At 35.5% G+C, this 13017-nt stretch overlaps 1 protein-coding gene across 8 annotated transcripts in view; it reads right to left on the bottom strand.

The window, feature by feature from the left end:
- Positions 1 to 2100: 2100 nt before the first annotated feature.
- Positions 2101 to 13017, bottom strand: part of LOC127424143 (pre-B-cell leukemia transcription factor 3) — a 120929-nt gene continuing 110012 nt past the window's right edge. For 4 of the 8 annotated variants that reach the window (XM_051669072.1, XM_051669074.1, XM_051669073.1 and 1 more), the window contains 5 exons: positions 11378 to 11543; positions 10737 to 10814; positions 9507 to 9619; positions 8457 to 8546; positions 2101 to 3872 (listed from right to left, as the gene is read on the bottom strand). In XM_051669072.1, the coding sequence (XP_051525032.1) occupies positions 3780 to 3872; positions 8457 to 8546; positions 9507 to 9619; positions 10737 to 10814; positions 11378 to 11543 (540 nt within the window). In that variant the 3' untranslated portion in view covers positions 2101 to 3779. The remainder of the gene's footprint in view (positions 3873 to 8456; positions 8547 to 9506; positions 9620 to 10736; positions 10815 to 11377; positions 11544 to 13017) is intronic. The other 4 variants (XM_051669076.1, XM_051669077.1, XM_051669078.1 and 1 more) reach the window with 2 other exon arrangements.

Raw genomic sequence — 13017 nt, 5'->3', positions numbered from 1 at the left:
CGCCAGTACATTCCTCCTCCTTTGAACCATTAGTTCTTTCTCTGCTTGCAAAGTCAATCACATAATTAGTCAAAACAAAAAGTGCTGTAAAACTCCTGGTGCATACATTAGTAAGTCTAAGGAAGCACTACTTTAGGTTAAAAGTGTTTTATAAGCAAACCTTATACTTTTGTCTCTTTCTGTCTTATTGCTAAGAAATACTAAGAAATACCCCTTTGTTGCCTTCTTCTGGTCCAATATAGTGAACAGGCTGGCTACATTTGATAGTATATTATCATTAAATGCCTATATAAATAATATGGGATGTACACACACACACACACACACACATACAATAAATACAAATAAATAAATTCAATCATGATTTTGGTTGGTAAAGTATATATATCTTTAAAACTACTGATAGTGATGAATTATACATCAATGCTATCTGCATTTAAAGCATATCTCAGGTATTTTTTATATGTTAGAGAGAATAATGTGTTCGAAGAGGTAGAACAAATGTGTTTTGGGGAAATTAGCAAATTTAGTGAACTTTTTGGAAGATTAAAATGAGATTGATTAGGTTTTTATTTCCTATTAACAGTAGTTTTTATTTATTTATTTTGTACTATGATTTATTATTATTAACATTTACTGTAATGTGTGTATTGTATATGAAATTGTTGTAACTAAAAGTTGTAGGGTTAATGGTCTAAGAATTATACATATTTTTCTTTATTGTTTTTATTGTTGTTTACTCATATTGTATTTGTTTTGTTGTAGAATTTTTTTGTATATCTTTTTGTATATATCTTTGTATAATATATTTTTTGTATTGTTTGTGTACGTTTTTTTCCCCCTTTGTTTAAAAATAAATTAGTTAAGTTTTGTGGATACTGTATTTGGACTGGGCTGTTTTTAAATCTGTTCTGTTTTTTTGTGTGTTATAGATTTTTAGGATTGGTTAAGGGTTAAACAATCAAATGAAATGGCTTTTTTTTTTTTTTTTTTCAATTTACTTTTAAACCAACTCAAATAATCATTGTTCTTAATTTATTTACAGGGACAGCACCGGGGAGCCTAGAAATGTTGCGAACCAGATTCAAACTTTTGCCCCCCACATGAGCACCACGACTCAGTGGAGCATACACACCAAGCACTATGCCTTGTCTCCATCCAAAAGTCTCATTGTTATAATATTTTTACTAATTGTGCTATAAATGGGAATTTAAGTTCATTGCACATATTGTATTTTAATTTTGTATGATTTTAATACAACATGCCTTCGTCTGTTCTGTACAATGTCATGTCGCCTCCCACAGTAAACTTAAGCTGGATTTATTGTCCTGGGATTGCATCTTGTTTATTTGGAATAATCCCGGATTTGTGCTGGAGTGCAGTTCCACAAACAGGCCAATTAAAAGACGCTATTAATTTAGTTGCATTTGTCAAACGGCTCAGGCAACAATTAGTACTATTAATGCAATCTTGTCACATGTCACTGTGCCACATGGAATAGCTTATCACAAGCTGTTCCATGGATCCCTATCAAACCAAATAATTCAGTTGGCCCCAGCAGTCCTCGCAATGCAAAAACCCCTCTCTTTCTCTTTGACACAGAACGAGCCTGCAGGGGGAACCATGCTTTCTATGAGGGAACTGTCAATTCTTCTTAGCGGCTGTGTCATGCGCATGTGTGGTTTGCATAGACATGCACTAATGCATTTGAGATATTGGCGTACGATTGTCTAAGTAATGTGACATAAGCACTTATGTGTTAGCAAAATGGGGTGTTGTGTTTAGTTCTGCGTGTGTGCTTGATTTGATACATGCACGTTGGACTAGAATAAATCTCTCACTTTGTTGAAATTAGTATGAAGAGGTATACATGCAAATTTAGTTTTGATATGTATGTGGATACACATGCGTATATACTGTAGTTATTATAATAATAAAATGTAGAATAATCACGTTTTTGCTAATTTATGTAATAAAGTATGTAAATAAATGTAATTAATACATCAGTATTTATTAGAATCAGTTAATAGCATATAGTTATCATATAAATTGTATACATTAGCTAGTACCTTAAACAAAAGAAAACACTATCAAAACCTCTCATCATGAAAGGAAAACAGTTTATTCATGTTTGAAATTACACATAACTACCACAAGGAAGACTTTTCAGTCCAGGGTGTAGTCTGGTTAGAAAGAAGCACGAAACATCTTTAATACAACCACTTCCACAAATAAATTTTGTATGATTTTTTTTTTCTTTTTTTTCTTTTTTTTTTTTTTTTTTCAGTTTCAGAATCACATACAATACAAAAAAAGAGAAAGAAAGTTGGAACCCTGTCACACAGGGTTTGAAATGTACAATTCTGAATACTGAAACCTCTATGCATTACAGGTTTTCTTTTTTTTAATCATGGGTTTTAATTTATTAATTTGTTATTCCTTTTTTGCATGAATTAGTAACAAGATGAGCAACATTCAAAATGTTCTTCAGTATTTACAACAGTCTTACTGTTTGGTGTTAATTTTATGACCGTGTTCCCCCTCCCTGTCCCTTTGCCCGAGATCCACCACAAAATCCCCCTCCAACAGTCACTGTATTCTCCATACTCTCCATGTTATTCATATTATTAATATTATGGTTTATTTACTTTTTTTATTTTAAAAGTTGCAACAAAGCAACTTAGTTTTCTTAGAAGGTTAAAATATACATTAGATTACATAAAGAGCGAGATAGAGACAGAGAAAGAGAGTTTCTTAGAAGATGATAAAATAAAAAATGTGTTACAAAAGAAATTAAAATAAAATGACAAAGTAAAAGACAAAAATGGTGGTTGTGATTTTGTTGAGAGGTAGTCAGTGAGAGCTCTATAATCTAAAGAAATTTTTTAATCTATTGGTTTTCTATGAGTTTCAATGAGGTAATAAATTTGAGTATTGATTGGTGAGATGTATAAACACTCTGAAGCTATCATATACAAGAACATTTTTGAACGGAAAATTGCCAAAATTGTGTCCAACAAGGTAGTACTGACCCATATTTTCAAGAAGTCTTTTTATGTGTCTTCTACCCTTCCTTCGTTAGTTGTAATGGACTGAATACTGATTACTTTTCCTCTACTTAAAAAAATACATTAATTGTCAGGCATTTAAAAATCAACCCCCCAGAAATGGAGTGGATTGCCTTTTGTAGATGGTCTGGTTTAAAATCAATGCTACCACAAGGTGTTACATTAAATGCTCAAAAAGAAAAGGAAAAATACAAATTATATTGAAAATTAATTCCCCAAGCTGCCTTCTGTAGCATTTAGCCCTGTTAAATGCATGGGTTAGCATAATCTGGATATATTTTTGTAGGTATCGGTTCTTGCATTCCTGTACTAAAGCTTATAGTTGCTTAAAACAATGGAGAGTTATGAGCAGTAATAAACTCTTATAAAGATCTTAGATATGAAAACCTAAAGTGAAAAACACTCATACATTTCGAGCATGTACACTTCAAATGATAAAATAAACAAAACATATTGGTTTAATATAATCAGAAGAGAGATTGTTAGTAAAAATTGCAGTGGACTGATGTGATGGCTAAGAAATGTCCGGCTTTCCAAAACACATTGTGGAATTGTAGAAGTACCGTGGATTTGAATGCTTGAGAATTCCATGAAGATGTTTCTGGATTAGCTGTGAGAGTTTATTCTGTGTCTCTGATTGGTCAGTCTGTGGTATTGTAATTCTGTGACTGGTAATCCACAGTTTGGGAAGGGGCCGTGTCAAAGAGGAGATCAGTTCGAGGTATCAGAGTGCACACTACCAGGGCCTTCGGTAGGGGAGATCACAGAGGAAGGAGTCATAGCATCCTGCCATCCCCCGTTACCCTAAAACCAAAAACAAACAACGAAATGTAGTTAATTTCACATTCAAAAAGAATATGGATTGCGGTGGCAATTGAGTTTTATGTTTTGTAAATATGATGAACAAAAGAGTTTTACTTTTTATATATACTGTATGATGAAAAAAACAGCATCAGTGATCTTGTTTAGCTGCTACTTTGTATGAAGTTGCTCGAATAATTTTAATTCTATAATAATTGTAATAACTTTATTTCTATTTAATGGTTTTAACAGGAAATGCAATAATGCAGGGATGATTGAAAAATGCCTTCAAATGTTAATCAATAAATTAAAGAAAAAATAATAAGTATATACAGAAAACACAGAAATGAACAGAAATAATAATAAAAAAATAATACAAATAAAAGTACAAATACACAGCGAAAAAAACAAACAACAAATGTGATTAAGCTGATAGTAACACTATAAAATAATGTTCCATCTGTACCATTAGTTAATGCTTTAGGTATCATAAACTAACAATGAACAATTTATTTTTACAGCTTTTATTAATCTTGGTTAAAATTAGTTCATGAAAATACAATTGTTAATTGTTACCTAATGTTAACTGTAAAGAATTTATATATATATATATATATTTAAATAGTATACATATGTTGAAATTAACATTAACCAAGATTAATACATGCTGTAAAATATTGTTCATTGTTAGTTCATGTCAGCAAAGTAGTTAATGTTAACAAATGGAAGTCATGTCAAGTCAAATTTATTTGTATAGTGCTTTTCACAACAGGTGTTGTTTCAAAGCAGCTGTACATGAAATTATGCTATAACAGAAAATGAATGAATATAATGTCATTATTATGTTTAGAACTATTAGTTTTAAACTAAGTAAGTGTTGTGGGTCAGTGGTTAAACAAAATGATTTTGTATGAACTAAAAATGTTTGTGTTAAAAGTCCTTGAAGTCATCCAAGGATCAAAGTCCAAGGAAACATTTGATCAAGGGCACATGATCCCACACATAAAAAAGGGCCCCCATGCTTTAGTGTAAGGTGAATCCAGGTGAAGTAACACATTTTCAGATCATTTGTCATCGGCATTGTTTTTTAAATATCCAAACGCATATATATATATATATATATATATATATATATATATATATTTTTTTTTATTTTTTTTTCACATTTTAGAATAATAGTAAAGTCATCAAAACTATGGAATAACATAAATGGAACTATGGGAATTATGTTGTGACTAAACAAAATCCAAAATAAATCAAAACTGTGTTATATTTTAGCATCTTCAAAGTAGTCACCCTTTGCCTAGAATTTGCAGACATGTACTCTTGACATTTTCTCAACCAACTTCTTGAGGTATCACCCTGGGATGCTTTTTTAAACAGTATTGAAGGAGTTCCCATCTATGTTGGGCACTTAGTGGCTGCTTTTCTTTATTATTTGGTCCAAGTCATCAATTTCAAAAACTTTTTTAAATTTTTTTTTATTACATTTTAGTTTTATAATGAAAAATTAATATGGTGGCACAGTTATATTTTTGTCTACAAAACTAATTTCAAACATTTAAGCATACACCTTCAGATCAAAAGATTTTTAAGATCATGAGAAACATTTCAGTCAAGTGTGTGTGTGTGTGTGTGTGTGTGTGTGTGTGTGTGTGTGTGTATGTGTATATATATATATATATATATATATATATATATACATATATACATATACTCACACACACACACTTTTTGTGATGATGATAAATTTACAAAAGCATGTGCAACAAAAAGTGTGGGTGTTTTTATTTGTGTGCTTGCAGTAAAGTGTGTGTCCTAATCCTGGCGTGTACATGCTAATCCTGGCGTGTACATGTGCAGCATGGATACATATGCATACTAATGCATTAAGAAATTAATAAGAGAGTGTCTCCTCTGATCTACTGTCTGACACGCCGACGGCCATCTTGCGATGTTAAACCAGGATTGGCTTCTCCCTCTCTCGTTCTCTGCCTCCCTCACTCTTCGAAAACAAATTCACATAAACGTTGAGGCTAGTGGGAACAATTGCTGAAATCAATGTCTAATCAGATTTCAGCAGTGGGCCGACAGCTTGTCGCTCCATATTTTGATGTCAGTCAAGAGGATGGAGGCCGGGGCAAGAAGGGGAGAGCTCAAGGATGCTGAGTGGAAGTGACGGTGCAGGCCTTTCCTCCACCCTGTCCGTCTGAATGCTTCTGACTAAATCGCCTGGCTCTTGGCGGAGACTTGCCTTTGCTGGATATGTTCCCTCCTAAACACTGGATAAATTCCCTGCTCATGTCTGTCCCTCACTCTCCTTATCCCCACAACAGGTTATCATATGCTAATTTGCTTATGATGTGCTCTGATATCAAAACAATCCATCTGTGCTTCTGTAAAAACCATGTGTGACTGTCTACAGTATGTGTTTCTCTCTCTTTCTGTGTGTGTGTGCGTGCGTGCGTACGTGGAAGAAATTATCCAAAAGTACAAATTTACCAAAAGGGAAAAATAAATAAATAATAATAATCACCATAGTAAATTGTCCTATTTTATTTATTTATTTTTTTTTCTAACATTTCATATATTTACAATATTCAAATCTCGGCCTATCTAGTTATGGGTTTTGTGCATTTGCAGAAATCATAGTGACCTGTGGCTATCCGATATTTGTATTCACTGTATTAATTTTCTGAGGCCAGTATTGTTAATTGTGAAGCAAATATGAAGTGGGTTAGATAAAGGAACCAAATAATAATAAAATGTGAAAGCACTTTCAACCACCCAAAAATGATTACATAAAAAGCTAGACTGGTGATGGATAGTAGAGAGCTGTATCTAGCGTAGGTACCAGCAAATTATTTAAAAGGTATTCTCGCATGTTTATTGTTTATTTATTTATAATGTACTAATAATTGTTTGAATGAGACTCTATAATAATTCAGTTTGTTAATATAATATAATATAATATAATATAATATAATATAATTCAGTTAATTTTGACTAATTGAATTATTTGAATTAAAAGGACTGTGTTTTTAATATGTTGAAAATGCCCTTCTAAAAGAAACAAATGGCCCAGAAAATCATTTCCAGGGGGCAAATATTGACCATTAATAAATAAAGTTAATTTAAACCCTGGTGCTTGGGGACTGCTCAGTGGCAGAATTAGGATTTTGCCGATTTTGTCTTCCTGGAACAGGTCAATAAATAGACCATGCTGGTCTCCTCCTAATACAGTGTCTGGAACAATGCTGAAACAAGACCGTTATGAGGAAGTCTGCTGTACTCTGATGACATGGATCACTCGCATTCAGCCTGACACACACACACACACACACACACCGCTCTAACCACTCCCCTAATGACCCACACACACACACACACAGCACACTTGTTGTAATGATAGAGTGAGTTCTGACTTGAGCAGTGGACCAGAGTGAGAGAGTGTGCAAGTGTGGCATTTGAGCCTGCAAGAAGCTGACACTTCATCTGCACAGCTACAGGCCACGGAGACTTCCAAACACATACACATACACACACATGGCCATCTCAGCATTAGCTACAGATACACTGCCACGTTTGGGTCCCACTGCTGTGAAAAATCGGGCATACGTTTTGACATCTGACATTTATCGTTGCGTGCTTTGCTGGAGTTAATTCATGCAAATGGCGCTCTAACAGTCATCAGAATGTACACACATGACAGCTCTGCTCTATTAATTACCGCAATGCAAATTATTCCTCCATCTGAATGCATCTGTTTCTCAATAGAAAGTGATTTGTTTTGCTTTTGGAAAGCTCATTTAATCCTTTTTGATAATGTAGAAGAACCATTTGGGACAGTGAATAAGCTATTCTGTATCGGGAATATCTGACAATCTTTTGGAAATGGGTAGTTGACTTGAAATACTTTTGGAAAGATTACATTTCTTGCCGTTTAACATGGTAAACTCCATCTAAAACTATTTTAAACAGCATTTTACTAAATCTATTATTTTTATTATTATTAATATTATTGTTGTGTATGCATTTTTTTTTTTTTTTTGTCCATATCAACTGGACTGTATGAAACTTTATGGAATATTTGTACATTGAATATTTGGTAAAAATAAAATAAAAATTGTTGCATTGGAGGATCATTTGAAATGAACTACTAAAGAAAAAGTAATTTCAAATTGTAAAAAAAAAAAAAAAAAAAAAACAATGCAAGAAATTGTGACCAGTCTATCTCCCTAAATATTAAAATTAATTTTAACTATATATATATATATATATAGTTAAAATTAATTTTAATATTGATATTAATATAATATAATTTTAATATTAATTTTTAATCATTATAAAACTAAAATATATATATATATATATATATATATATATATATATATATATATATATATATATATATATATATATATATATTTTGAATAAATATACAACCATTTCAAGGAGCTATTTTTATGCAGAAAGGCTTGTGATATTGACAAATATTAAGTCTTTAATGCTTTGATGAGTGTAAATATTGTATTTTTGCTTCATTCAATACTACTGTACTTCATAACTGACTGAGACTTTACTTACATTCAAGCCATGTGGACTATACATGGAATTTCCCCCCAGAGCATCATTGTATCCTGCTGTCTGACTGATAACATGGCGCAGGGTATCCACCTGCAGAGGACACAACAGGAAGTCAAGCTTGTCAACATCCTGGGTTTCAGGGACACATGCAAAGTTCAACACACAGTGATGTATGGTGACAACGGACAAAAGCAATGATGTTTAAATCCAAATCGTATGGCTTTGCTTTTTGTTAGGGATACTGTACATATGTGGTTTAATGAAACATTTAAGACAACATATGTGCTTCCCCTCTCTTTTGCTTTATGGCAACAAATATTTCCTGGGTAGAATAGTTCTAAACATAATAACACAGAAAGAAGGGATGGAATAGTTTTGATTTTTAATTTACAACAAAACACAAATTAATGCTCACACATGACAACAGTCGGAGGAGAACATGGTATGTGATAACGCACATTAACAGAACTACAGTCATGAACAGTCACTGAGATTCAGAGAAATGTTCAACTCACAATGGATTAACATTAATTTATCTTTTTCTTACTCCTTCAAATTATGTCTTTAAACATGACGATGACATGAGCTAATGCAAACTTTGAAGAATGGCATCATAATGATGAACAGGTGACAAAAAAAGGATATAGAGGTTTGGAGGGAAGAACAGTACCATTCACCCAATACCAACCCAAGAGCTCAAGTCAGAGCCAAATGCATTCACAACATCAACTACAAAACTGGGTCTGCTCACAGATCAATATACTAGCATACTGCTGCAAATAATGAGTGTCTATTTAGATGGGCCTCTTATGGGCTTTGATATGGTAATTTAGATGTGATCCAGTCTGGAACTGTGAAGGATCCATCCATAGCCAGACAACACTCATCATTAATCTTCCATGACTATAATGAGACTAATTGTTAAGGGGGTGATCAAATCTATATCACTCTCTGTATGTTGGGAGGAGGGGTTGAGTTTATAATGTCGATAGTAGGCTAGCTGTCAGGTCTGCTCTGGTTCACAGCCCAGTTCCTGTGCGTAGCGCCTACCTGTGACTGCACATTGGCTCCGACTTGTGCCCCTTGGTAAGAATCCCCATTCAGATTCTGCATGCTCATGAACATGTCCCCTGAGTTTGGGAGGTTAAAAGAACCTGACGAACCTAGAAGGAAAGATGTAAGGAGCTGAATAACGAGAGAGGGTGAGACAGACAGAGAGGCTATCACACAGACTCACACATACACGCAATGCGTACGAGGACATACACGCACCACACACCACAGTAGGAAGCAATGCTCAGAAAGAAAGCAACAGAAGAAGAGTAAAAGAAACAGGGGAGAAAAGAAAGAGGAGGATAGGAATGGAGATGACGGGAGTGTTGCACTACATCTCTGTGGGGCTGTTAAGACTGAACACATTCTTGCATTAAAAAAGGTTAATGGAAAACAATGAATAGAACAGAATACAGGTGTCTTGAAACTTTTTTACATTTTATGTGCTTTCAATTGGCACAGGACCTCCTGTGCGAGACGCTGAAAAAAACTGCGATAAAAGATGCAACGGCCAAAACGTCCATCTAGGGGGGCCAAGATAACTCAGCGAGAATTGACGCTGACTACCACCTCTGGAGTTGCGAGTTCAAATCCAGGGTTTGCTGAGTGACTCCAGCCAAGTTTACTAAGCAACCAAATTGCTAGGGAGGGTAGAGTCACATGGGGTAACCTCCTCGTGGTCACGATTAAGTGGTTCTTGCTCTCAATGGGGCACGTGGTAAGTTGTGCGTGGATCGCGGAGAGTAGCATGAGCCTCCATATGCTGTGAGTCTCCGTGGTGTCATGCACAGCAAGCCACGTGATAAGATGCACGGATTGACAGTCTCAGAAGTCAACTGAGGCTTGTCCTTCGCCACCTGGATTGAGGTGAGTAAGCGCTCCACCACGAGGACCTAGTAAGTAGTGGGAACAGGGCATTCCAAAAAAAAATAAAAAATAAAATGTCCATCTAGTGCATGTTTACTTAGAAAAACAATGATGCAAAATGCATTCGGTATGAACGGCCCCTAAGAGGACATGGTGGATTTGCACCAAAAGGTAACTCAAAAGCCTAAATAAAGGGCAAAACAAAATCACAAAAAAGGACAGAGATGGTGTATGGAGTTCACGTACTAAGTTTCCACAGGGGATCACACCAACTCCTAGTCTAGTACACTATAGTTCAAAAGGGGGATAAAATGCCAATGACAATAAGGACAATAAGAAGCTTATGGAAAAGGCCAGTACCAGTAAACATGTTGGTTAATAGAGTGTTTTTGTTCTCTGCAGAGTCCAGCTGAAATTCTTCATCTTTCATCTGGAATCCTGGGTGCAAGAAAAAGGGGACCCCTTAAATATTGCTTACCCACATCTGCTCAGTGTCTAAGCCATGTCCAATATCACAGTCACATCTTCTGCCTAAAATGTTTGATGAGCATCCTTTTAAGCTACACACTGCATCATGCTGCTAATAAAATATTAATAAGTATTCCATATATATATATATATATTTTTAAAGTGTAACATGTTCCAAGCAAGAGATTTCCATCAATTCACAGCTGGGGTAACACTGTCACATATTTATGGAAAGGAAGGGAGAAAAGAGGGTGATGATTATCGCTTTTACCCCAACACCCACCCACAAACACTCCAAACATATTCAGCATGGGTAACCCACTTGCACAGTTTCTGCTTGAATTTTCTTGTCTTGTTCAGCATGTATAGTCTCACAGGCAGGATAGTAAGGCTCATCCCCCAGGCTGGGACCTCTCACTGTCACAGAAGCCAACCAGTGTGCCAAAGGGACTAGAGGTTCAGAAGGGACCAAACTTGGATAGGCGATGGCTGGTCGGTTTTTGGAGGCTCATCCGGGATCAGTGTAAGCTTACCGGAGTTGGGTGTGGTGGGCGAGTTGGTCTGACTGTTCTGGACGGCGGTAGCCACTGCATGCGCGGCAGTCACGGCTGTCTTAGCGGCATACAGGTTGGCCTCTTCTTGGAACTTGCCAATGTTTTTTTTGTAGCGGATCCTCTTGTTGCCAAACCAGTTGGATACCTGAGGGGGAGAAGGAAAGAAAGGGAAAGGGGGAAAAAAGAAGAGGGGGCGTCAATGCAGACGAGGTACTGTGCACTGAGCAGAGTGATTGTTTCAAGATGACATGTTTGGGTCCATCAAGTCCATGGTCCCCAACCTCCCGCAGTAATATCCGCTGGGCATGCAGACTAATTAAGCGATTATCAGACAGAGCTTGTGCGTTATTGCGGATGGAGGCGTGACATGCTCTCTGTTTGTCTCTAGACAAAAACCAACACATGGGGCTGTTTATCTTGTGGTAACATCAAGATCAGTGTTGTGCTTTGGGGATCAGGTAACTAAAACCAAACTTGAATGTGGCACATTTCCTCAAAAACATAATCAAGATCTTGCTAAAGGGTGTTTTTTTTTTTTGTGCCGTTATTGTTCTTATTCACCACTCACTCATTTCATATATGAACATATTCCCTGATAGCTTGAACATAACTCTTTTCTTACTTTTTCTTTATTTCTGTAATGATAACTTAAAGAAAACACATTTGGTTGCCTCAGTTTCAGCAGCAAGGATTTTGTGCATCTTAATAACACTTATGTTAATTTATTTTGTACAAAACCAGTTTTGTGCTCTTGCCTAAAGACAAATAAGGGACAAAATAATAACCACAACTCTGATAGCACACCTAAAAGCAACCCAATACATTAATAATTACAATTTGCAAAAAACAACAGCCAGAAAACAATAAGATCTAGGTCACATGGGGGTGGTAGATGTGCAAATGCTAGCACTGCATAATTGTGAAATAATAAAGAGATTAAGGGTTATTTCTTAATAGCCCTATAAATTACGGTGGCCTGTCGCCGTGCCGATTTCTGCTGCCGTATTCCGGCTCGGGCTGGACTGAAGGACCAGAGAGCCTCAGCCCCTTAATGATGTTTTATTTAATTTCCACCTCTCTGCTTCCATTTTAATATCTCCAGCAGCTCGAGCCACGCTACGCCACAGCCGCTGAATTTACATGACATCAGATCATTTCTACCCCCACCATGGCTCTGTGCTTCTAAATCTTTAATATCTAGGCAATTAAAATTAATGACTATTCGGCTGAAGCCACCACCGTTGGCAGGCTTTAGCCTTAACATCAATTGTTTGATGGGTTTACCTAGAGGTTAAACTAACAAGCAAGGTTTAATTGGAAGCAATGAAAGCACTAGCCATCATCCTTTTTAGTTAACCTGCTTATGAAGCAGCTTTAAGGCCATGGAAAAGAGTCTAGGCTAGTCTTCTTCCAAAGATTCAGGACCTTTAACTTAGTTGATTCTAACCCTAAAATATTCATATTTCATTTAACAAATCACACCTCATATTTTGTTTAACAAAGTAAAACCTGGTTTTCAATGTTTAACTCATTTAAATTAGTATTGCCTTTTGTGCTGTATCTATTTGCATTTAGAATCAACTGAAAAGCAGTGGTTCCAAAAAGTATGTGGACACTTC

Source organism: Myxocyprinus asiaticus, chromosome 33, assembly GCF_019703515.2.
Source record: "Myxocyprinus asiaticus isolate MX2 ecotype Aquarium Trade chromosome 33, UBuf_Myxa_2, whole genome shotgun sequence".
NCBI lineage: Eukaryota > Metazoa > Chordata > Actinopteri > Cypriniformes > Catostomidae > Myxocyprinus > Myxocyprinus asiaticus.
This window is presented reverse-complemented; position numbering and strand designations above follow the sequence as displayed.